This window comes from Ursus arctos, unplaced genomic scaffold (assembly GCF_023065955.2).
Source record: "Ursus arctos isolate Adak ecotype North America unplaced genomic scaffold, UrsArc2.0 scaffold_18, whole genome shotgun sequence".
Taxonomy (NCBI): Eukaryota; Metazoa; Chordata; class Mammalia; order Carnivora; family Ursidae; genus Ursus; species Ursus arctos.
The window spans coordinates 52,024,857-52,051,877 of record NW_026622852.1 but is presented as its reverse complement, the minus strand read 5'-3'; the positions used below and the strand labels follow the sequence as shown (position 1 = coordinate 52,051,877).

The window sequence follows — 27,021 nt, the reverse complement described above, 5'->3', positions numbered from 1 at the left end:
AAGGGGTGACACAGCCAGGAAGGATATGAAAATGTGTAGCCCATCTTCAAAGTTAAATAAACAAAAAATGTGTGTGGTTTTTGTGTGAAGGAAAAGGAAGTCTAATTATCCCAAGTGAAGCCAGATCCACAGTCCTGCCTGGGCACGCCCTGCGGATGTGCAAGGCTCTCAAGGCCCCTGTCGGAATGGCCAGCCCCGAGCCCTCCTCGGTGGGACTAAGGTGAAGTGCTCGCCCGGGGCTCACGTACCCCCAACTTGTCTCCTGTTGCTATGGATGTGAGCTCGGAATCCGGGACATACAGTGTTTACTGTTATGGGGGAAGAAAAGAACCCCTGGAATTGGCTTCTAATCTCACCTCGATGTGGGACACAGACAACCCTTCTCATAAATGAGGGACCTTAAAGAAGAGCTTTCCACTCTGGAATTCCCTCCACACCCCTACGCTGGGCCTTCTCCATTAAGCCTACACAACAGTGAATCCTGCTGGGCCTCCTGATGGACAACGTCTCCAGCGCCAAGCCCTCCGCCCCTCAGGACGGGCGGCGGACACCTCGATGGGGTGCCAACCCGGGCCTCCAGTTCAAGTCCTGCCACAACAGGGCAGGTGACACACATCCTCTGCAGCATAAAGACCATCTTATAACTGAACACTGACAGAGGCATTGACGCCAGGACGCCAGCCAGCGTGCTGAGGCTCCCTCCACTTGCTGCCTTACTCCGCGGGCTGATCAAGTAGCAGAGTTGATCCCACGTCCCCAGGAAGGTGGGGTCCGGGAGGCCAGGGTGGGGGACAGAGCGCAGAGGCTCCCAGGCTTGACAATGGCTGTGATGGGGGGGGGGGGAACGCCTGGGCACGCACGGCCTGAATTCCAGATCCTCGTAGTGTGATTGTCTCTCTCCTTTAGGAAGAGCCATTAACCTTTCAGATGACAGCCCTGGGATCGGAGTGACGGAACGATTTTTGAGGTCAGCAAGGATCTATGTTCTCAAAACCTGACACCGACATGCAAAAGTTGTGACTGAATCCTGGTGTCCCTGAGAGAAAGACTAAATGCATGTGACAGATCTTCTGCAATCAAAATGCCCCATTTCCCAGAGTATCTGTCACAGATTGATAACATCCACGCAAAAAGTTAAGTACAATTATGTCTGTCACTAAGAAACATACTTTGGAACCTGTGACTGACAACTCGCTGGGAGCTGACAAATCACCGGAAGATTACTGGAACAGCTCAGGGCAGCGCCATGTGCCTTATAAGGGAAGCTGAGCCCCGCCTGGCACCTGGGAGACGCTCCCCCAGGGCTGCACTTTGAGGCTGGGGCTCGGGGCAGGACTCAATAGCTGGCAAAGGAGCGTGTGCTCTGGGGCTCCGGTTGGGGGGCGGGGATAGGAGAAGACACCTTCTCCCAGGGGAGGGACAATGTCAGTGGCAGGAGCACACAGGCCCGCGGCCTGGGGTGGCAGCTTCTCCTTTAGAAGCACAGTGTGAAGACTCAGGCCAAGGGGAAGGGCACAGTGGAGCTACTAGAACCACACGTTCCATCTTTTCCCAGACAGCCCGAGCCCGGGGTCCACATAAGGTAAGAAATGCCAGCACTCCAGGGTCCAGATTACCTATTTCGGATGGACTCTGAAAAGGGCAAAAGACACACCCATGGCAGGACGCCAATGCAGGGTCAGCACCGCCGGGGGCCCTCTGTGCCCTCCATCCAGGGAGGGGGCCCCACAGCCCTCCGCAGCTCAGAGAGACACCCAGACACCAGCACTGGTGAGCGGAAGGGGACAATGGCCACAAGTCAGAGGATGAGGAAGCACTGAAAGCCACACGTGCAGACCCTGGTGACAAGCACCCCCTGCTCCGGTGCCCTCCCCACCCGCTGGAGCTGCCCAGAGTCACCCTTGGTTAGGTGTCTACAGGACCTACCCTGCAGGTCTGTGGAGTCTGATTTTTTTTAAGTAGGCTCCACACCCAGTGAGAAGCCCACTGCGGGACTCGAACCCACGACCCTGAGATCAAGACCTGAGTTGAATCCAAGCGTTGGATGCTTAACTGAGCCACCCAGGTACCATGGGAGTCTGAATTTTTGAGGATGGGGACAAGATACACTTCTTAAATAAGGCTTGTGAAGAACCCCTGCAGGTCCGAAAAACCCAAATGCTGTCTGCTGCCCGCCACTGGGAGCGCACAACCTCTTGAGTGGGCTTCCTCGACACCACGGGATTTTTGCCTTTGGGGAGTCCTTTCTTAAGTTCTTGAACATGTTAAGCCTAAATCTACCACCTTAAAACTTCAGTCCACTTGATTTTTTTGTCTTCTGGGGCCACCAACAACTCATCCCCACCTGGAACCACTTCTCTCTCTGCTATAGACTGACCATTTAAACACCTGAGGCCAGCTGCCCTATCTCTACTCAGGTCAAAACAACAATTCCTCGTGCCCAAATTCAGTGCTCAGTTTGGGTAACTTTTACAAGGTGGTATGTGGCAGTGGACGGGACCCTCCTGATGACCCTGACAGGTGTAGGACACTACCTCCCTGGACACACCCTGCTGGGCACACCAGGTCGCATTCCCCACACTTCCAGTTTGTGCCAGGCCTGGTCATTGCACACCAATCACTGCTAAGCCAGGTGTCTTCAGTTTGCTTCTTGCACAATTGATTTTTTTTTAACCTGGGGGTGGGGGGGGTATGCTGTCTGTCTCTACCCATCACCTTTCATCTCCTGGTTCCAGTAGGGTGTTCTGGCTGTAGACGAGATGCAGAGTATTGATTCTGTCATTCAGCACATCAGCTCTCCCTAATGACTCTGTGTCATCTGCAAATTTGATAAGCGTGCCTCTGATGTCTTTATCAAGCCACTGGTTCTACTGTTCAGCAAGCCAGGGGGCAGCAGTCCACCAGGGGTCCCCTCCCGGGACGATATGGAACCATTCATTTATCCACACTCGGTGGCAACCGGTGCTCCATCAATTGTGAATCCACCTGCCTCCCAGAGCTCTTCCGAACCTTGGACCTGGCAGCAGCAGAACCCTACGTGAAACCCGGTGTGAGAGGGAGGAGCGCGAAGGAGCTTCCTCTACCCACCCTCTGCCCTAAGGCAGAGGTACAGAAGAGCATCAGAAGAGCCTGGATCCATCCACACACCGAGTGTCTTCTCGTATGTACCAGGCTGACTTGCAAAGCTGGGGCGAGCCTGTCAGACAGGTGGGGAGAGGGGACAGTGCTTCAGCCCCAAGGCCAGCCCATGCTGAGCAGGGTGTACGGAGTAGACAGGCAGGGGGTGCAGCAGCATGGATGCCCAGAAAATGGGGGCTCCACACTCCTGGAAGAGGTGGCATGCCCTTCTCACTTGGAAATGGTTAGGGAACATATGCCGAGATGTACGTGTGTGAGATGAAGAGACACGGAACGAGGAGGAAGAGCTCTGCCGAGACACGTCATCCTGCCTTTTGCTGTGAACTTTACCAAACACTGCATCCGATTCACTGGATCCAGCCAGGGGCTCCCTCGTCTCTCCAGGGGCCCGACACTTCTGAAAGGACAACCCCAGATCTGGCCTCCCGACTAGCATTCTCTGCAACAACAGGAAGGAAACAGGCAGGAAGTGCTTGGTCCTAGGGCTGGCACCTGCCTCTGGAGAGGACAGTTCTGCTAGGACCACGAGGTCCTCAGGTGAGGAGCTGTCAACTCTGGAAAAGTTCACCAACCACTCCTTTTGCCTGAAATAAGCTGGGGATAACAGCTCTCCAAAAATGGCACGGAATTCTTTGAAATGTGAGTAACAACATAAGAAATGGAGGCAGAGCACACGTTTTTAGCTTTTGAGACAAAAGCTCGAGCTCAAGCGGGCAACAAGGTCTGCTACTGGCCCCTCCCTCGGTCCCCTGTAGTCCCCCAGGGGACTGGCTGGGAAAGGGCCTGCGGTCCCTTGCTTGGAACGGCATGCTAGTCCTCCCGGCCACCTCCGAATCTGGTCAGTAGAGGGCGCTGCATCACCGCACACTCTCTCTAGCCCTGCTGTGCCACCTGATCCCTGCGTCCACACAAAAGACCACACTTGGAAGTATTTTTTATGCTTGTGCTCCAGTCAGAAAAGGAGCCAAGGAGTGCTCAGGGACTCAGGAGTCATCAGGGGCAGGGGGGAGCTGCAGCACAGGGTCCCAGGCTGTAGGGGAAGCATTTGCTGCAAAACTGAATACGTGCCTGGATCTGGGCAGAGCGCGAGGAGGTAACAGGCACTGGACACGGTTCCTGCCCTCAAGGAGTTCACAACGCGACCACAATCCAAGGTGAAGGCGTGATGGCTGAGAAGAAGCATTCAGAGAGGAAAGCCCAGGCCCAGCCCAAGGGTATTCAGGGAAGGCTTCCTGGGAGAGGAGGCATTTGAGGCGACATCTAAGGCAGGGGATTTGAGGCACATTGCTGTATAGGTGTCCACATGAGCAAAGGCACAGAAACACGAAAAAGGAAGGGAAGAAAAGACTACCAGTTTAAAGTCTGAAGCTTAGAGATGGGGGAGAGAAGAGGTTACGGGAGCTAGATTTGGAAGCCTTCACCCTACGGGCCCACTACAGACCCGCCCCCCCCCCCCCCCCCCCCCCCGGAAAACAAGCGTCAGCTGCAGCTCAGCACCAGACAGAAAGCCATCCGACTCCTCTGCTGGGGAGGGGACAGACCTGAAGGCTCAAGGGCATAAGATGCTCATCATTTCATAAATCTTCAGCGGAAATTTTGAGTGAAACATCAGCATTTCATTTTTTTAAAGTCAAAGGTACTGGGTAGGAAAACAATACAAAAAGCAACCTCCCCTCCCCGATGCATTAGGATGTGCATGTCACCTGGAAAGGACTGCCCAGCGAGAGGGAGAGCTGGGGACGGACAAGTGGCGTTTACCTGGAAGCACTAATGTAACATTCAATTATCCTTCCGCATACCGGTGGGCTTAACCCAGCCACGCTGGAATACATTCTATTTTTATTTACTTATTTTTAAAGACGTTATTTGTTTATTAGAGAGAGAGAGACAAATAGTGACAGAGAGCAGGAGCGGGGAGAAGGAGAAGCAGGCTTCTAGCTGAGCAGGGAGCCCGACACGGGGCTCGAACCCAGGACTCCAGGATCATGACCCTAGCTGAAGGCAGATGGTTAACTGACTGAGCCGCCCAGGCGCCCCAGGAATACGCTTTATATGGACTAGTCCGACATCTGTTCCATTTGGCAAATAAAACAAAACGGATCCAATTTCCTTGTAGCCCTTGTAAACCACAAACTGTGAAAGAGTTTTGCATAAAATAAATAAACCTTATAAACGTTTTGTTCTGACACACTACCTTCCATTCTTCTCGGCTTCCTGTGGCCTGCGTTCTCGGGCCCCTCTCGCGTCAGCTGCTAGTGACCGTGCTCTCTCGCTGCGTGGCGAGCTTCTGGGGAGGCTGCTCTTCCTGCTTTAACTGGGAGAAGCAGTGCTCTTGAGCCAACAGAAAGTTACCGCCTACCCGGAGGTGGGGCCCAAGTCGAGCCCTTCCAGACCACGTGACGTCAACAAGCAGCGGCTATAACCACTCCGGGGCTCTGGGTTTGAGCTGACCCGGGCACAGGCGATGGGCCTCAGCTGGCCCGCCGCACAGGTGAGGGGTCTGAGCAGACCCGGGCACACAGGTCACAGTGACCGCAGCTGTGCCCGTGCTCTGGGCGTTGAGAAAGGACCGTGAAAATGCGGCCCTGAGCATTTAGCCCGGTGTCAGCCCGGTACTCCTGAACCGGACACGCTCCGTGGCTCACCCCGCGACTCTGGGAAGCTCACTGGCTCTTCATACCAAAGCGAGACCACAAACCACGTGTCAAGTTTCAGGCGATTCCGAGCAGTCAAGCTGAAGTATCACCCTGGGTTTGTGAAACTGTCACGAGAAAGACCAGACTGTCTTTATGGCGGATGTCCCGAAGGACAGAGTCCTCTGAGCTGCTGGCTCACGACAGCGGCGCTCTTCTGCGGGAGGCGGGCGCTCAGCTCGAGGAACAGCGCAGAGAACCAGCGGCTACCCCACCCTCTCGTCTGCACCTCCCGGAGGGCAGGGGGTGGTTTGTGGGGCCCAAGAGGAGCCCCACAATCTGGTCCTGACAGACGTTGCTCATCTCTCTTCAGCCATGTGGAAGCTTTTAGACGCATTCTCATTTCGGCTCCATCAATCCCCAAACAGCTCTGCCTTGCCAATTGTTGTTTTATTTACTTCTGTAATCCCTTTCTCAAATTTAATCTCTCACTGCTGTTTGTTCCTTGCCCTCAAATAATTCACTACCAGTAAGGCAGAGGGTTTTTACAAAATTATTATTGAACTATAGCTGACATACAACGTTATATCAGTTTCAGGTGTACAACACAGGAAATCGACAATTCTCGATATTATGCAGTGCTCACCACGGTAAGCCAGGGCTGAGAGGTAAGGGTTTTTTTATTTGACAGGATTGTCTTTACCACCTGCTTTTTGTAGAGACCGCGACTACCTCTCCTGCAACTGAAATCGGGTGCAGAGTGACCAGTTTGAGCCCCTAAGTTTCTTTGTGGAGTTACTGAACCCAACATCCCCTGAAAACCTTCTCGCTGTTCTCTCATACCCAAACTACCCATTTCTTAGTTTGTAGCTCGCTGGGAAAAGGAACGACATGAAAATGAGCACAATGACTTACCGACCCTCAAATGAGTTGTTGACCAAGGCAGAGAAGGAATTCTGCCTTCTGATGGCCCGTGTGCCCAACCACAGGTCTGTGTGCAGCTACGAGCTCCTTCGACTAGCAAGCCAATTTAAAGTTGCATACTCTGCTATCTTAGGAGCCTGCAGAACACGTCCAAGATAGAATACAGAATGGCCTTTACATCCGCGTAATGCAAACATTTCTAATTAGATTTCTTAAAATCTCCTCTAGTAGTATGTTGCTTCGGCAGTTTTCAGGAGATACTAGGCAGAGGTGTCTAAAATGTTAGGCGGTGAGACCCAAGACCACATCACTGTAACGTGAGTAACAGCACAAGACGCCACTCACGTGGCCTCACCTGGGGAGGCTGGGGGCTGGGGTGGAAGCAGCTGATGACTGGGAAGGCGTTGTGGGTTGAGATGAGTCATGATTCCTCGGTACTTTGCCCATTCGATACCAGATCCCCATGCTGTTCAGTTCCCTTTAGGAGAAAAGAGAAATCTTCAGGTGCAGTTCAGCACAAAACATTTACCTGAGCAACAAAGCAAACCGACTCCTTTAAAAGACTCACAGCCTCAAACACCAGGGAGTCCACTCTTGCCCACAAAGATCAGTTCCATCACCGCCCTCTGTGCTCTGGGTGCCAGAGTTCAGAGCCTAATGTGAAGTCAACTGTCCCAACAAAGGCAGGCTCTCTGACTTGCTGTCTTCCCTTGGTTCTCAGTCTTCAAAATTCTTTTCATTTTGCCACTTCATTATAGGTAATTATGTAATAATCCACTTCAAGTCCTTTGTATGGTTAGGGTGAGACAGATGGGGCAACAATGGGCGAATGGATGCATATGCCTGTTTTTTGTTTAAGATTTTATTTATTTGAGAGAGAGAGAGTGTACGAGCAGGAGAAAGGGGCAGGCAGACTCCTCTGATCAGGGAGCCCAATGCGGGACCCAATCCCAGGACCCCGGGATCATGACCTGAGCCGACGGCAGATGCTTAACCCAGTGGGCCACCCAGGCGGCCTTATGTGCCTGTTTTTTTCCCTACGAGGGCAATTAGCCCCACCCTGCTCAAGGACATGTCCCAACTTCTGGATAAAGCTCCTTCCGCCTGGATGTCACCTGCAGTTGGCCTCATTCTCAGGGGCAGCTGGGAAGACCTCTTCAAACCACAAGGCCTGAGGCATGTGCCCCACGGACTATTACAACCAAGAGTGGTCACAAAAGGCCTCAACAGATGCCACATCGGGTCTTCTGTTCCCTGGTGCGCGCCCCTACCCCACCCCGTAGGAGTGTTAATGAGACAGGTTTGGTCTTAGGAATTGGAAGGGGATTATTTTAGCCACATCCAACTTAAAACTTCTCAAATGTCCCATAGAACTGCATCTCATCAAACGATGAGGACAGATCTATTCAGTGGAGACTTCTGGTAGCTTCTCAGTACGCTACAGGAACTACGCCTAAACCATGATCACGTCTCATCAGATGGCTGATTCCTGATGGCCGCTCTGATGCCGTCACATCTCAGCGATGGCCCCACAGTCCCGGCCTTGGACGGGCTGTTTTCAGCCTGAGGTCTGTCTGCCCCAGCCAACAACACTGAACCCTTGCAGAGTAACCTATGTGCTCATTTTTAAGGAAAAGGTGACTCCAAGTCCTGGACACTGTTCTTTTTCCTTCTTTAAAAATAATACTGGAATTGTCTTCTTCTGAAAAGGAGTTTTTGCCCCAAGATGATACAAAATATGCTGTATTTAGCAATCTTTTCAAGATGATATAAAAGAAAGAAGATTCTAGTTTTGATTATCAAGACATATATGGTAACAATCTTCTTTAGAATTGTTTAAATTGGTTAAAAATTGAGTCTTTTAAAGTACCATGGCTTGTAATTAAAAATACACATAGTAACTGAAATTAGACTTTAAAAATTCATTATTAAATTGTTGGTTTCTACTATTTATATGTAAATGGCTGCTTCTAGGTACCTGAAGTATAGTCATTCTCTTAACTATTTCCTCCTCCCATAATCCTGTTTATATAATTAGTTTAAACCATGTTGCAAAACAGGACTTTGGAGTGTGTAGGAAGGGGTGATCACAGAATCCTGAGACAGGGTATTTTAGATTCCACAGCCAAAGAGTCTAGACGAACCATCATGCACCAGGATGAAAACCATCGGTTCCGTGACCCCTGCTCCCCAGGTGCTCTGGCCCGTCGCCCAGGGGGAAAGGCCCGCTTGTAGAGTGAAGACCTGGGCTCAACTGAACAGAAAGCAAAACAGAGCACAACCCAGATCCAGAGCCCGCTGCAAAGGCCAAGTAGGGGAGCACACCCATGGGGACCGGTGGGGACGAGCGGGAGGCCTGCAGAGCTGGCCAGGGAGAGAAGGATGCTCAAAACCATCGAGGGGACTCATCAGTTCGAGAGACCTGAATTTCAGTTGACTGAATATAACGAATATCTCTTATCTTCTGTGCATCCAGCATCCATTCACCCCTCTTTCTGACTCTTTGCCTTCCCTCCATATTTGGGGGGGCAGCCACCCCCTCAGTCTTAGCCCCTGGGTTCCAATGGAGCCAATCCTATTTCCAGCTCAGTCCTGGTTTCTCAGACAATGACACCTGGGTCATGGGTTCAGGGTGCACAGGACGCCAGTGAGATCAATCAAGACCAGTGAGACTGAATTCTAGAACCCGTTTGAATTTTCAAGAACATAGACTTGCTCTTTGCCTCAGAAACGGAACCTGAAGGAAAAGTAGGTGGAGCTACCACACCACCATTAGTCCATTAACTAGGGGAGAACATGTGGAAGAATGGGATCCACCCTATGGAATCAGAGCAAGGAGGTAAACAGGGGGAAACTAGATCCTAGCGATGCCCTCTGAGCACCTACTTCAAGCCACACCTGAAGCCATCCTGCCCGCCTGAACTCTGCTGTTATGCTAGCCAACAAATTCTTCCTTTTGCTTGAGCCAGCCTGGGTTGGGTTTCCTGTCACTTACAAACAAGAGTCCAGAGTGAAATCCTGAGATTCCCTGTACTTCGTATTTACGAAACAGCTACAGAGCTGGGCCTGTGCCTAGTACTGAGGCTACCCGGTAAACAAGACACAGTGGGCCTAGCCCTCAGCTGTCTTCCGCTTATCAGGGAAGAGGGACATCAGACCAAAGAACTGCACAAGGAATTTCCATGTAGTCATGTGATACTCGTGTTTCTTCCGACTCAGACCCTCCGGTGGCTCTCCAGCGTGCTTGGGATAAAATCCAAATCGCCGCCATGTTGTACGAGGTCCTGCTAACCGCTCACCCCAAAGTCCGACTCATTCTCGCTCACCCACGTCAGCTACACTGGGCTGCTCTCTGCTCCTGAACATGCCCCATCCATTCCCACCTTTACACTTGCTCTTCTCCTGAGCCTAGAAGGCTCTGCCTTCAAGACTCTGCGTGGCTGGCTTCTTCCTGACATTTACGGCCCTGCCACATGTCACCACCCCCTGCCCCCACGACACCCTCGCTGAAGGAGCTTCCATTCATTGCTGTGTTTCATTTTCGCCACTAACTGAAATGGTCTCACCCATTTATTTCTTGTTTGTTGCTCGTCTCCCCTTTCAGAACACCAACTCCACAAGAGCCGGTCTTTGCTTGCTCATTCACCACCACATTCAAGGTCTTCGGCCCAGAGGTACAAATGGGTGCTCCTCAAACTCTAGTGGGGTGAATAAACAATGCAGGGAGTTGGGGCGGAGGGCTCAAAAAGGAGAGAACATCTGGGCTTTCAGGTATGTGGAAAGGCCGCCGAGGAGCCTGAAGGGCAAACACACAGAGAAGGACAAGGGAAGGAAAGGCCCTTAGATGGAGCAAGCGGCATGAACAAAGGCACCGAGAGGTCAAGAGCTCGGCCTCTGGACTGGCAGCAGCATTAGCAGGAAGGGCAGCGATGAGAGCTCAGGCCGGAGAGGCAGGTGGCCGAGAGCCCTGTGGGTCACACAACGTCTCAGGACTTCACCCCCGGGAGTGACCTGAGCTCTCTCGGCAGAGAGAAGAGATGACATCCGTGTGACTAAGACTTACCCAATAAACGTGTACTGAGGAGGGGCCTGCTTGGCCCGGCCCATGATCCGAATGTCACAAATTGCAGCTTCAGTTGAATCCCGTGGGATAAATTTAATGCACAGCCTCTTTTTTCTAAAAGCCAACTCCTCTGAAGAAAAGGACAACAAGAAAAGGTATGAGTCTTCCAGAGATGCCAACATCTCTATTCTGAATGCCGTGTCTCCTGTCACGTTCCCTTCCTGGCGGCAGGAGCGACTAGCCATCCAAGTCGCTGGGCTGCGCCCCTCCTGCCCTCCACAGGGTGCATAGGCTGGGACTCTGGAGTGGGCACCAGTCGCCCTGCCCCACATTAGGGACCTGACCCCAGGCACCCCTGCCGGGAAGGGCTCCCAGGGGCACGCACAGCTCTGCAAGGAGAAGCAGCTTGGAATAAACCCATGGGGCTGGCTTCTAAAGGCCACAACCACCATCTGCTCACTGCTCAAGCCATCAGGGACATACACGTGGACACCCTGAGTATTAACACTTTCTGCCACGTGGACTTTTCCTCTTTTTTATTTTTTATCATGCAAATTTTCAAACATTCCCTGAAGTGGGGAGAACAACAGTGAATCCACCTGGTCCCCTCATCCAGATTGAACATTGTCAGCAATGAACAAGATGCTTTCGCCTCTTTCCCCCACTCCCCGGCAGTTTTGCTCCAGGATTTAAAATGAATCCCCACACCGTGTCACGTCACCCATCAACATCTCAGTCGGCATCTCTGGCAAACGATCTGTTTTAATATGACCAGCAGGCTATTATCGCACTTAACAAACGAACAATGATTCCTTAGTATCACCCAGTAGATAACCTATATTCAAGTTTCCTCCATTGTCTCAAAAATACCATTTAACTATTACTTTGCCTGGATCAAGGTCCAAACGATGTCTGGATGTCGGTGCTCTGAATCTGGTTGTTAGGTCTCTTAAGTTCCTTTGACTTTGTAACAAACCTCTTCCTCCCCCCTCCCCTTGCCTTCAGGCCGCTGATAAGTTGGTGAAATTGGGTCACTCTCCGGTATTTCCTGTGAACTGGCAGTTAGAGCAAAAGGCTTGATTAGATGCAGGTTAGATTACTTTTTTTTTTAGGTAGGAACGCTTCACGGATTGGTGCATATATGTCTGATGGCATCCTGTCGCGAGGCATGGAGTCCAGCTCTATGACCCCGCATGGGTTCTGGGGGGGGGGGGGTCGGCCTGGTACGTGGGTTATAAAGTCCCCAACGACCGTTCTTTGAGCAGTGTTTTCATCCCCTGATGACTGTTGCCTAGATCCATAATCTCATTAAAGTTTTCAAAATGGTGATTTTCTAATTCTGTGATTCCTTCTGTATTTATTCACTGGAATTCTTCTACATAAAAAGTAACTTTTCTTTTTCAACTACTTGGTCTCCCTGAAAAAGCTTTGGTACAGAAAAGGAAAGATAAATACGTGGTTCTTTGCTCTTATTTATTAAGTCTTAAAGCAATGAGCTGGTGATCCAGCAACCGCCAATGGTGACCAACCAGGTGTCTGTTTGTTCATTTACAGTTTTTAAATATGAATTCCAATCAATTGCAGCCACTGGATACATGAGTCAGGTGTACCTGGGTTGAAATCCCAACTCCGCCATCAGCTCTATGATCTTAGGCAAGTGACTTAATTTCTCTGAGCTTGGGTTTCATTATCTGTAAAAGGGAGTTAATGAAACCCCACCCCAAAGGGACGTTGGGTGGATGAAATGTGATAACACATCATATGCTTCACATAGCCCAGCGCCTGGCACACAGTAAATGCTCAATAAAACATAGGCACAAATGTTCTTGTCACCATTATTACTGGTAAGCCTCCAGTGCACAATTTCTGTCAGTGTTTGGCATTGACTTTCAAGAACTTTCACTTCTGGGGCAGGAAGTAAGCACACTCAAATCAGACACCAAGTGGGGAGGGAAGGACAGTCATGCCACTGGTCTTGGCTTGACCAAGGGGAGATTACTGTCAGTAGTGTTGTCTTATTGTTGACTGGGGAGAGGATGTTTTTAAAGAGCCAGATAGAAAAACTCAGACACTTGGTGGGTTCTTTTCCCAGGCAAGGAAACTGAGGGCTAGATTAGATCTATGAGCTATGAGTAATAATGTCCTGAACCCAGATCCCAGACATTGTACACTATAAGACAGGACGGTATCCTGGGGGAAAACACCCATACCTACACCGCACCTTCAAAAACTATTAGCTTTACTAAGTAACCAGTCTTATTAGCTGGTAAGATCAGAGCTGGGAAAGTGTGAGGAAGGTGAGACCTTCCCTCATATAAATAAAAATGCAGGTCTATTCCTTGCTTTTGCCATGCTGCTCTTTGCTCTATTCCTCCGTCTACAGCAGCTCGGGGTAAGAGATGGAGCCACTAATTACACATGCTTAAACAGGCCTAATTTTAAGTAAACATATTACACAGAGTCAATAGAAATGTGTTCAGTCATGCTAATGAACACAGAGAAAGGATACAGCACTTTACTAAAACAAACAATCTTCCAGTTTTTAAGTACTGTGTGGATAGCAACAAACTATTTTAAATTCATTACAGGAGTCTCATCTTTTTGGCTGACTTTATAAAATCAGGGCCTTAAATGCACTGAAACTGCACAGAGCTGACCACAGTTTCACCCGGTCAGCCTGGGCTTGCCCTGTCCCTTGGGGACAGGCTCCAGGAAATGACCATACAACCCAAAATGAACAGGCTGCCCTAAACCCACCCTCCTTGTGTGATAAGATGCTTGTTGGTGATGCCAGGACCTGCCCTCACAATGTCCAGAGGCAGCAATTGTCATGGGGAAGAGGCTTCCCACCCAGGATCACTGGGGCCCCACCACAACTAGACCACAGGCCCAGGCAGGACGCAGCCCTGGGCCTCCTCACTTAACTGGTTCAACAAATTAAGAGGAAAATGCAGAATGGGGAATCCCTTGTGGCTCTAGAGTCTATCAATATAAAGACATTATAAGTCAATTAGTTGTCAAAAATGAACACCAATGCAAATTTTGAAACTAAGAAAAGCACGAGGGAGAAGTGGGAAATTAATACAAGTCTACGAGGCAATTTTAGTTCCTAGGCAGACCTGTCATATAAGAATAAGCAAAAGCAGCAAGCAAACACTTGTGAAAATGTTCGGTCTTGCTAATAAATGAGGACATGAACATTAAATAAAATTAGAATAGTAAAACTGAATAAAAATTTAAAACCTATGCTGGCAGGCCTGTGGAAAACAGGCACAAGCCTGTGTCATTAGTGGCACCGTGAACTGGTATTTCTAGAAGCTAATTTGGCAACAGAGAGTAATAAAGCTTATCTTTATGGAGCCCATCTTCTGAGCACGGGCCCCTGTATGGTAGGTGTCTCAGGTGATTCAAAGATGAATTAAACACGGATCTCACCCTCAAAGAGAAAGGTAAGAAGTGAAGATGTGCAAAAACATGTAAGCGGCTAAAATGCACGCTGAAAACAACATTATGAGGTAGATAACTTATCCCCCCATTTTACAGATGAGGAAACTGAGGCCCAGAAAAGTAAAGTCATTTGCTTGGGGCGTGAAAGCTGTAAGTGGCAAAGCCAGATGCAGTCTTAGGTGAGTCTGACTCCAGAGTCCAAGTGCTACCGGCCCCCAGGTCAAGCCGCAGTGTGTCCTGACAGAGTCGAGGTGGGAAGTGAGAGACAGAATCTATTACTTCCTTTGGCTTCTGGCCACTGTAACCTGTGGCGCTTACTTCCCTCCCTCCACTGAATGTGTGCTGTGCCGGGTGTGATGAAAAGCAGCAAAGAAGGCAGACGGTCCCTGATCTCTGACTGATGGGAGAGAGCTCTGTCTGATTACGTTGTAATGCTACTCCTTCTCTGCAGGGCCAGGTCACCCACCAGACTTAGCTCCTGGAGGGAAAGGCCAGCATCACAGTCAGTCGCCTTCTCTCGCAAAGCCTGCGGTGCCTACACAAGGCATTCATCAATCAACACTGACTGTGGAGGAGAGAGCTTGCTTGAAACTGGGATCTGGGGAGCAGAGACGGTTTCACGCGGGGGGCAGAATCAAAGCTCGCCCTTGAAAGATAGGGGGTGTGGACACTCAGAGTTGAGAGAAAGGGCATTTCAGGGAAAAAAGTACCAAGTGAGTAAGTAGAGTCAGGAAATAAACAAGGGTGAAGAGCACACAGTGAGTGCCTCAGTTTGGGTAAAGTATAGGGTGCTTGAAGATGAGGAAGACGTTTGTAGACAAAGTCTGGAGCAGACCGTAGCGGACCTAAGATCCAGTAGCCTCCAGTACTTGGAAACTCATCACAAGAAAATCCTTCAAAATCGATGCATACCCGAACTGGTTTATAGATTCAACACCACTCCTATCAAAATCCCAGCTCGCTTCTTTGCAGAAAACGACTAAGCCTAAGACTCATATGGAAATTCAAAGGCCACAGACTCAGCCAAAATAATCTTGAAAAAGAAGAATGAGGGTGGAAGACTTGTACTTCCTGGTTTCAAAACTTGCCACAAAGCTACAGTCATAAAGACTGTGTGGTACTGGCATGAAGAAAGACATACAGATCAATGGAAGAGAACTCAGAGTCCAGAAACAAACTCACATTTATGGTCAACTGATTTTCAACAAGGATGCGGAGACAATTCCATGGGAAAGAATAGTCTTTTCAACACATGGTGCTGGAAAAACATGACATTCACATGCAAAAGAATAAAGGTGGACCCCTATCTCACACCATACACAGAAGTTAACTCAAAATGGATCAAAGACATAAGTGTAAGAGTGAACACTATAAAACCCTCAGAAAAAAACCACAGGCATAAATCTTGGTGACCTTGAATTAAGCAATGCTTTCTTAATGACACCAAAAACATATGCTACAAAGAAAAAAAGTAAGTAAATGGAACTCCATCAAAATAAAAAGCTTGTGTATTTCAAAGGACATCAAGAAAGTGAAAAGAAAACCCACAGAAAGAAAATTTTGCGAACATATATTTGATAAAGGGCTTATATCTAGAATATGTTCAAATATTTATAACTCAATAATAAAAAGACAACGCAATTTAAAATGCCAGAGAATCAGAATAGATATTTCTCCGGAGAAGATATACAAATGGCCAGCAAGCACACAAAACTATGCTCAACACCATTAACCATCAGGAAATGCAAATCGAAACCACGAGAGACCACGTCATGCCCAGTAAGATGGCCTGAATAGTAAGAACAAGTGTGGGTGGAGATGCGGTGACACCGGAGCCCTCACGTGCCGCCGTCGGTGGGGATGTAAAATGGCCCTGATCCTTTGAAAACCAGTCTGGCAGAGCCTCTAGAAGTTAAATATAGAGCTACTATCTGACTCCAGCAATTCCACTCCTAGGTATGGCCCCCCGAACAATGAAAACATGTGTCCCCACAAAAACCTGTCCACGAATGTCCACAGCAGCACTCATCATAACAGCCCAAAGTGGAAACAACCCGAATATCCGCCAACTGAATGGATGTGGAAGTCCATAGAGCGGAATATGATTTGGCAACAAAAGGGCATAAAGTACTGACACATGCTACAGCATGGACCTACCTTGAACAGTTATGCTTAGTGAAAGAAGCCAATCACAAAAGACCACATGTTGTAGGATTCCATTTCCATGAAACATCCGGAAGAGGCATGTCTATATAGAAAGTAGATCAGTGGTTGCTCAGGGCTGGGAAGGGGTGGAAAGGTGAGGGTTAGAGAGGAATGGAAGTGACTGCTAATGGGTACAGGGTTTTTTTGGGGGGGGGGGTGTGATGAAATGTTCTAAAATTAATTGTGGTAATAGTCACGCAACTCTGTGAACACCCTAAAAACCACTGAATTGTTTACTTCAAATGGGCAAATTAATGGTATGTGAATTATATCTCAAGAGAACCAGTTACCAACAACACCTGATGCATAAATATGTCAAATCTATCTGTAAGAGGCACTTAAGCACATGCTACAACAGGGTCGCACCGCAGTTAACAGCAGGACTGGAGTCAGACTCCTGTGTGTCCTCTCGTGACTCCCCTACTTCGAGATGTGTGACCGGGGATAAATTCTTCAAACCCTTGGCAGTTACTGTGTCCCACTTTCCTCGCATGGGCTGGCTATAACAATACCCATCTCCAAAAAGGGGTCTTCTGGGGATCCAGTGACGTCAGGTACGTCAAGCACTTACCACGGGGGTGAGCGTCTGGTAAGTTACGCACTACATATCGGCTAGCGCGATGATTAGCTAATACACATAACAAGTAAAAGCAAAATGTCCCAAAGTGAGACCACTATTAAGAAAATAAAAATATGCAATACAACGAACTCGACTTGTTTTGTGAAAATAATGGCTGTGTGGCATCTGTGTAGATATGCAAAGTCTGGTCTGTATGAAATGCCGGCAAGAAAACAGCGAAAGATTATGGGTCCAAAATGGGGCTAACTATGAAAAGATGACGTATGCGTGACAAAGAGTGAGATACAGGATTTCATAAGTGAACCATGTGTAATAAAGAACGGATTCTTTCTATTTACTGCTTCACTGTTGGAGACTTCCTAAAGTTGGTGACAGTAATTAAAAATAAAACGAGTGAAGTTAAATCAGAATGAGGTGGCTCAAATATCCGGAGGTTTCCCAGCATTACTGAATAACCGACAGGCATGACAAGGGCCTCAAAGCCTCCAGGATCCTGAAGCAGCTTCGGGTTGTCAGTGATTTGCCTCTGCTTGCTGTGGCTTGGGGGTCAGAGTATTCACTCGGATTCCATCCTGCGTCCTCCAACGCGCAGTCTTCCCGCTTCTGGCTTTTCTCGTGTGCTCCAAGAGCCAAAAATAAGGACATTCTTGCACTTCTACTCCTTGGGTGTCTTCGATTTTTTTTTTTCCTTTTGCTTCTGGGTCTTGTGCCAAGCTTGGCTTCCACGACACCAGAGGATGGACTAAGTAGGGACTATAACCAGTTTCACCGCTCTGTTCCTGAGCAAGCCGCTTCAGCAGGGAGCCCATTCTAAGAGAAAAGGACATTCTGCTCATCTACATGCTGCTACCCAGAACACCACAAACTCCTCGGAGAACCAAGTCGGACACGCGTCCAAAGCAGCAGGGTTTATTCACGGGCATGCAGCAAGGCCTCCTAAAATGTTCCGAAAGAAAAATGCACATAGAAAACATCTAAAAATATACCTGCAGGAAGAAAAGTCCCATTGTGATGAGTGGTACTAAAGGGAGACTCACGTGTGTCCACCGTCTCCTGAATTGGGATGAAGCCTACAGGCAGAGTGTCCTTGACGTCAATGAGCTTCATATCCACTAACACGTTCCCTAAATGACTCTTGGGAAGAAAGAAAAGAGATACAGACTATTAATCTGAACACCCCTGTGGTGGGTTTGCCATTTTGGCTTCGAGATGCATATTTAACACAATGACTCATGCAGCTTTACGACAGCAGGTTAATTAGAGTAGGTGCCACTTAATGTTCCCCAGCGGCTGCACGGGGACTCGGGTGGCCCCCGGGAAGGAGCTTCATCTGCGGCACCTCAAAGCCACTCAGTCAGACACGGCTTTGGTTAGCTAGACAGCAACCCAGGAGACGCTCGAGACATCACCCAGCAGAGGGCAGCTGTGCACGCACGTCCTGGGACCAGGCTGCCACTCAGCCTGGAGCAAGGGCTCTCGGGGCGGCAGGTTTCAGAAAGAGCACATTCCTGGGGCAGTCACTGCGGCAGGAGAGAACTGTGCCGAAGCCTACCGGAGAACCAAGCACACTCCTCAGTGATTGCCAGTCTGTGTACTGACACACATGGTGGTTGCTGGCTACGTTCTGTAAAACCCCGGGAAGCATAAACTAATACAGACTGAAGAGCGCTGCTGCCTCAATATTACACATCTACTCAAATGACATGCACAAGGGCCTCTTAAAGTTTCTATTTAGTGGTAGCATAGGGGGTCCGCAGTGCGCGGTTTCTGTAACCAGTGCAAAAACATCTTCTGAAGACAGCACACACCATTCTGGGACTGCAGGAGAGCACTGTCTGCAAACACGCCCACATCTCCGGCTGAACGGCTTGCTCCGTGCCGACACTAGCTCGGAGAGCCAATCAGGGAATCCTCACCATCCGAACTCTGCGCTACCGTCTCCCTCAGCCGCTCTCTATTTCCCTTCCTACCATTTTATAATGGCACCGTTGTGAGGTTCTTTCTTCCATGTCTGTCTCACCACGAGAGTTCAAGGGCCGCGAGGACCAAAACTGTCTGCTACTACTATACATCCAAGCTTGGCACGCTTCTTGGCACATGGTAGGTGCTCAATTATTATCTACTGACTGACGTAATGTTCTGGGGTACATGTTCCACTGGGTGGGCCAGAGTCAGAAATCGAATTGGATTTGCTTAGGTGACAAATCTAAACTGTATCAATAAAAACAAAAGTAGACTGAATAAATACATTAGAAACCAAAAGCGCACAAGCAAAATAAATTCTTCAAACTTCACTACGAAGGTCAATGTGTCAAGTGTCAACTGTGACCAGGGCTTTCATGGCCCTGTTGTCACAAAACCACTTCTTTCTCTCACAACTACCGCGTTTGATGACTATTTTCTATTATTACATTTCAGGTAGCTGGGTCCCGGGGAAACAATGCACCGAGCCGTGCAGCACGTGGAAAGTGGAACCTTACCAATGCAGAATAAATCTCTGACCGCGTAGAAAAGGTTTGAACCGTTAACCTAACTCGAAAACATCAGCTGCCTTCAGAATTGCCTGATCTAATCTATCATAATTTTTTTCCCTGGCAGTTGCTTTTCTGTGTCATCACTGCTTTCTGCATTGAGAAATTAACAACTGGGTATGTTTTCCTGCCCCGTAGATGGATGGGCATTCATCAATATCCTTCTCAAATGTCTTCTACTTGACAAGTTGGGTTTTACACAAGTCAACTGCAAACCACTTAGCGACCTCACCCTCCACACTCTACAAATGTCCCTGATCATAAAACCAGAACGTCAGTGGTGTGGCCATTAAAAAAAATAAATAAATAAAAGCATCAGGAACCCTCCCATGCATACAAAACGGGAGGCTGCACTGTCAAAGCTTCCCGCAGCCCAAGTGTGGTCCCTCCGCGCACAGGGCTGCTGCTGTACTGGGTTTAATACAGTAGGTCTGCGACACCATTAATTTTGCTTGTTCCTCTCCCCTCCCCCATCCCGTGCTCTCTTTCATTTCCTCCTCATAAATATGAAGAACGTATTCCCAATCCTTGTTGAGCAAATGATTCATGCCAAAAGCCCAATATGCACTGACTCAGGGTATTTATACTGTCTCTGGTAGCCAGTATTTGCTAGTATACTGTAATTATTTTTGACAACCTTGCATTTAAGGTAGCCACAGATAACCAACTTAATATTCAAATGTTCATAAATCCTTCTGTTTAATATCCTCCCTACCTAATCTATGTACATTATTATTACAGGTAATGCAGAAAGTACAGGGCATGAAAAGTGCAATTAATCTCGATCCTTCCCCAGGAAGCAATGTCACTCCAAAGCCAGGTTTCTGTATTAATAGCATTATTGGGGGAAAGGAATTTAGGTTCCAAAGGAGGGTCCCAAAACTCCTACAATGGGAGTCTCGAGCTGCCTAATTAAGAATCTGTCCGGTCTTGAGATCCCACATCCCTCCTCTACCATTGTAAAAATAGACGCCACGCAATGTCCTGGTTGTGACAGCAGGGCCAGGATAGACCGGCTGTAGTGGATTAAAATACACCCCATTCCTACTGTGCTCCTGGGCTGGCAAGTGCGTCCCCGCCACCCCCCTGACTGGATCCCTTCGGATCTCACTGAAGGACTCAGTTGTTCTTCTTCTGAAAACAAAATGCGCCGATTGCCCACCCTCCTTCAGAGGGGAGGCAGAGACTTCTCCCACTGTCCTCACCCTCTTCCCCAGCCCTTCCTCACACCCTGCCCCACCACAGGGCCTGCATAAGGTAAGGCTTACAAAGCGAGAACACAATAATATCTCTTTCATGTTCAACAAATGTCGATGAACTCCATACATTTTCTATAATACATATACGCAGGACACCCCAAATTAACAAGTACTGGTGATTTCTCTCTGTCATTTTTAGACTTGTCACCATCCCCAACTCCAAGGGATCCAGAACCCTTTTGGCCTAGACTATCAATACCCCACAGCCTTCAGGGGAAATGCAAAAAAAAAAAAAAAAAACCCAAAACAAAACAAAAAAAAAACCACCCAAAAACAAAAAACAAAAAACCAACCAGAAATCAAAAACAATCAAAGCAATCGTGGCTGTTCTCTGAGGCCACAGTCGGGAACTGCAGCTTCAGTCAGGAAAGGTGGGGGCTGAGCGGAGATCAGTAATGAACACCGTGAGACCACTGGGCACGGTGAGTTGTTCAAATCCTCGGGGGTTCGTCCTTGCTGCCCTGAGAGGCAGTGAATGCACTGACCTGCGCAAAGTGGCAGCCAGCAGACAGAACAGAGGTGACAAAAGCTAAAAATATTAACAGTTTCAAAACCAGGTTTAGGTCAACTCCAGAGACAAAGGGGTGTGAGGGTACACTGCGCGTGGACACGGATGCAGGGGTGGAGGAATGGAGCAATGCAGGGGGAGCTACCCCTAACTGCTCGAGCCCACAGCCGGAAAGGCAACCAACCCGGCCTCCAGACTGCTCCTCAATGTCTCCTCAGGCTGCACGATGAGCCCCAGGGACCTGCTCAGACTCATTATAGGCTCAGCTGCCACCTTCCCGCCTGTAGGAGAGGATTTCTAGTGTTTAGCGCCGGGACTGTCCCTGCCCCATTAGAAACTCTGTACTTTACAGCAAGCATATATTACTCTCATAATTAGGGGGAAAAATTAAAGCAATGACTTCTCCCCCAGTCCTGAATACATTAGGAATAATTTTCCTAACAAAGACTTATCAATAAACAACAGGAACGGCTGGTGGAAGAGAGTGCAAGCCAGAGGATCACGTGACTGTCTACATCCAGACAACACTGAAGGGACACACAAGGACCCTGGGACAGGACCATGACTGTCTCGCATGTGATGGGGAGAAAGACTTATTGTTCCCCTTTCACACTTCTGAATGAGGATGTTTGAAAATTTTTTTTCTTTTTAAATCATAAGCATATATTACTGTCTAGTAAAATTTATAAAAATAAGTTAATAAAAACATTCCTCCTCCCATTTTTTTTTTCCCATTAGAAAGAGACAATAACATTTAGGCCAAAAATAAAATGTCACCCCTGAAAATGAAAATCTGACCGCTCCCTGTTTGGGGCTAGGGAAGACAGGTGACCTTGGACAAGCACGAAAACTCTCCTATCTCAGGAAAGGAGCTAATACTTGGAGACTGTCTGAGGATGGAAGAGGTTTATTTGCAGAGCGCCCAGGACAGGCCTCCCTCAGAGTAGAGCTGTGTAAATCCTCATGAAAGCTACTTTCCTTTTTTTCTAAGCCACTCATTAAAACATTCTGTTGGAAAAGCCTTAATAGATGGCTTTAAAATGTCCTAATTTATGGGCGCAAGAGTTCAGAACAGCATACTGAGAGAAACCTGCCCACGTGGTAGATACCTACCTGCAGAAACAATGAAATGTCAAATGTCACAGAGACTCAGGGAGAAAGTCAGTCATTTTGGAAACAAGGCCGTGTCTGAGGAAAGAGGTGATCGTGGAGCGTCCTTCCAGCTCTGCCTCTGCGTGCCGGCCAGCTTTAAATCCAGCTGCACCGGCAAACACTCACGTCCACACCAGCCTGTGATTTGTGACTTACAGGAAAGCTAGGCAAATGAGGGCTGGGAGAGAAATTTCCTGGTTCCCTTTTGAGAACACATTTTAATGGAATTCACTGTACACTTGGGTACATGGTTAATAATACTGTTAATAAATGAAACACGGCACTAGCTGCTGATTCTACCCAGTTCACTGAAACCACAGATTAATATGGCAAAGAAAATAAACCACCACAACAACAAAAAAATAAAGGGGGGGATTTCAACCAGGCACGTAAACGCCGTGTGCTCACTCAGCAAAGGGACACCGCTACTAGACTTACATTTTCTTTGGAAAATGATCTCGTGAAACACAGGTATCTGGTAACCTTGGATTTAAACAAGCCGTCTTTCCAGAGGTCAGCATCCACACCATCTGCCGTCTGCGCAACCTGTACAGAGAGACAAGAGGAGCGCAGGTAAGGCAGGCTGGAACCGACGGTGTGCGTGAACAGCTTCCTCGAACCCGCGCCAATTAACACCGGCCCGAACTCTCACGGCGTCTCATTAGTTCATTTCACTAGGCACCGGGAAGAGACTTTCCAAAAGGGGAAAAGGGAGAGTGTGAAAAATACAACTTCTAAAAATATTGTCCCCAGGGAAGCCATTGATTAAAGACACCCTGACAAAAGTGCTTCTAATGAGAAAAGAGCAACTTTTGTCGCAATGGACCAAGAAGGGACTAGAGAAGTCAGCATATTAAGTTGCTCATTACACTTACTCGGGGGACGGTAGAGGGTGCAGAAAAAAGTCCAACGGGGTGTGAAATGGCACCTGAGAGGGGCACCACCTGCGGGGAGATGGCTGTGGCTGCCTGCTCCAGGACCCTGGGGCCAGCTCGGTGCTTCGTCAATGGGACTCTAGTGGGGACCGGGGGTGGGGTGCCCGGGAAACTCTCCTCGCTGTGTCCTCTACCTACAAGCTCTGCGAGGGGTACTCAAGGTCAGAAACTGTCTCATGATAGAAAAATAAAAAAGATTCAGCTCCTTGTTTATAGTCTCACTAAGAAGCCATTTTCCCGTGCGCAGCTATAGGGGTGTTCCTCTCCGAAGCATCCAAGCATGAAGCCAGCCTTGATTTGAGTCTTAAAGGACCTGTGTACTGGGCTGGGGCGGGGGGCCTCGTGCAAAGGCCCCTGCTTTGGGGCAAAGAGTGGCCAAGGGGACTGGAGAGCGGGAGAGAAGTGGCTGGACGAGGGCAGCACTGCCCCATCTCCTTCCAGACTGCTCTGTTCACGGCCTGTCGGGGCAGGCTCTGCTTTCTTACTCAGCAGCCTGACGGGACTGCACTACCGACCCAGGGTCTGTGGCTGGCACCCCCAGGGGGCATACCCAGGAAGACGGAGGGAGCAGCACCCCATTTAGGGGTGAGCTCCCAAGCAGTCTGTTGTCTGCCGCCTCCCCGGTTGTCCTGTTGAGGTTTAGACTTTGGGATGCAGTCCTTGATCTGACAAACTGCTGAAAGCACCTCCACGCTTTGCACAAAAACTGCCTTGATTCAGCCCCATCCAGCGTACAGGCCACACAGCGAGCCAGTGGCCTCAGGCTGTCACATGGCAGGGCGGAGGCGGGCTGGGCTGCATTGCAAGGACATCCCCAGGGCCCCCCACAGCCATGTGCTCTGAGGCTGCCTCAGAGAGGCCCAAAGGCCAACTGGCAAAAGAAAAATGCCTTTTTTTCCCCCTCCGAACTGAACAATTGTAAATTAGCAAATGCAACACAGGAAAAAGAAAGGTCCTTACGCTACATTTGCAAATATGTTTGACCTGAAACCTGGAGGAGGAATGGTATGGGGATAATTTCAGGAACGGCTGGCTCCAAGTAGTCACCCCCACAGAAAGACATGAAAGAGAAGGGCCTCATCAGCACTTTCCCCATAATGATCTCCCATCAAGTTTCTTGGAAAACGTGAGATTTAAGGCAGTGGCAGCACTAACTCTCTGCCACCAAAGATCCCCTTGTCCATTTTCTCCTGTGCATTCCATGTTTTGAAAGATTTTTGTTTCCCCAACTGTCCTTTTACTGTACTTCCTCAATTCTAAGACGTGGTCATTTGGGAATCACCCATGGATTTAAAGAATCACCCTTCAGGAAAAAAAGAATAGAATGTCAAAAGGTACAGATCTATTTTAAGATGTATTCCAATTTCAGAACCATTAAGATGTGAAAATAGAAGATGCTACAGGAATAAAGAAATAAGGGAACCTGTATGGTTTCTCCATAATAAATACAATATTTTTTACAAATAAAAAAAAAATAGTCTGCAGAACACTGGAAGGCTGTGGAACCCCACGCCGGGACCTCTGAAGACAGAGCTGTCTTTAACCTCCCACCACAAAAGGAATGGAGTTCTGAAGGGCTCTCCCGGGTATTCGGGGTATTCGGGAATTCCGCTGGGGGTGGGTGTGCCCTAGATCAACACTATTGTTTCCAGGGCTTGAAAATGATGGTTCTCTCCACTCGCCCCACTGCCTGAATTCTCCTTTTTCTGGGTGAGAAGACACCTCTCTGTGATAAAGAGGCCGGGGCAAGCATGTGAAGAGAAAAAGCTGCAGCGGGCCTGCCCCTTCCTCAGAGGCCCAGGCAGTGGCAGTCCTCCAACCAACCGCACTGGAGAAGCATTAAAGATGGACAACCAAAGGCCCAGCTCTGCCCGAGGCCCAACTCAGTTGCAAGGAAGTAAAACTGTGTAAGGCCCTCCAACCTCAACCAAGGGGAGGTGAGGAGGGTGGTGAGAAAGAGCGTGAGCAAGCACGTGTGTGTGTGTGTGTGTGTGTGCGCGCGCGCGTGTGCACGCGCACGTGCATTCACACTTGTCTGGGCAGAGGGCAGAGGTGCCCAAAGCCTGGACCCACACAGGGGATGGACTGGAGCGAGGACTGAGAAGGCCCGGGGTCCCAGCTCATCAGGGCACTAGGGAAGTGGGCCTGGTGTCACAAAGCCAGGCACTCCCAGCCTTGCCTTCCCGGGAACAATGAGACGTATCCAGAAGCTTCTTTCTAATCCAGTCACATAAAGGTGTTTACTAATCTTAATTCTTTCCGTCCCAAATGAGACGAGCTAGCGATCTCCAAGATACGTGATGCGTGAGGCAGGCCACTGCGCAGGCGCCCCTGCAGAAATTCACGTCTCAACTCTGACCACGAGACCCCAGCGGCCAGCCTCGGAGTCCTGGGGCAGGAGGAGCTGTGGGGAGGTGGGCCGAGGGCTGCAGGGAGAGGAGCTCTAGGTGCAGCACAGCCCATGAAATTAAGAGGCCGACTTGAACTTGACACCGGATGGCTGAAGCAAGCCCTCTCCTCCTGGCGGCACCGTGTTTAGAGATGATGGACGTGCAGAGCGTCTGCCTTAGTGCACACCAGGGAGCACCCACAAAGCCAGGGCTAACATGTCTACCCTAAAAATGAAGACACCTAGTCTAACATCGAACCAAAACTTTAAAGTGACGTCACGCGACATCAAGATTCAAAAAGTCCTCAACTGTCACGCTGGGGTTCAGCTGGTCCTCTGGGATTCCTTCCCCACCTCTGGGACTAGATTCGGTTTTCAAACACAAATTATATACATGTGCAAATAATGTTTACCTGCCCCCTGCTATCCTGCCACTGGACTATAAGCTTCCAAAGGGAAACGGCGATCCTCATCTCTCCCCTGCAGTAAGCACAGTGCCTGATACGTATGGGCTCAGTCAAAACTTGCTGAAGGAATGAAAAGAATCAGCCATTCAATCAGGAGGAAAATGTGAAAAGCTATACACCTTGCTAGCTCCCCAAGTAAGGTAATCTCAAAAAAAATTTTTTTTAGATTGTATTTATTTATTTATTTATTTGCGAAAGAGGGGTGGGGAGGGGAGGAGCAGAGGGTGAGGGACAAGCAGACACTACACTGAGCACAGAGCCCAACATGGGGCTCCATCCCACAACCCTGAGATCGTGACCTGAGCCAAAATCAAGAGTCAGATGCTTACTGACTGAGCCACCCAGGCACCCTGGTAATCAAACCTTTTAAAATGAAGCTTCCAGAATGTAATCCCTTGAGCTAAGTGTATCCCCTTCAGAATCCCCACTTTGTGAGGCCACATACCCATTTCAACAATAAGGTTCTGTATTCTTCTGGTCATCTTGTCGGTACCCTGCCCTGCTCCCCAAATCACTGGAGTAGGCCCAGTGCTGCCGCTGTGTCTCCAGAGTATCTGTTACGGGGCTTCACTGTGCACACATGCACACACCCACACGCATACACTCTCTCTCTCTCTCTCACACACACACACACACTCATTCTTCTCTCTTATACACACTCGCCCTTGTGTGCCCACCCTGTCTTTCCAGCGTCTCCCTGGGTACAGGAGCTGTCTCTGGGGAGGAGTAGGTGGGCAGTGACAGACTGAACACATGGGTTTGTCTCCCTTCTCTGCCAATATTCTTCTCA

At 49.0% G+C, this 27,021-nt stretch overlaps 1 protein-coding gene across 1 annotated transcript in view; it reads right to left on the bottom strand.

The window, feature by feature from the left end:
• The window catches only part of MVB12B (multivesicular body subunit 12B), a 182,559-nt gene that overhangs the window by 101,798 nt on the left and 53,740 nt on the right, over positions 1-27,021 (bottom strand). Inside the window, exons 3-6 of the mRNA XM_048223033.2 lie at positions 22,879-22,986; positions 18,028-18,124; positions 10,759-10,888; positions 7,051-7,173 (exon numbers count right to left, since the gene is read on the bottom strand). Coding sequence (XP_048078990.1) covers positions 7,051-7,173; positions 10,759-10,888; positions 18,028-18,124; positions 22,879-22,986 — 458 coding nt within the window. The remainder of the gene's footprint in view (positions 1-7,050; positions 7,174-10,758; positions 10,889-18,027; positions 18,125-22,878; positions 22,987-27,021) is intronic.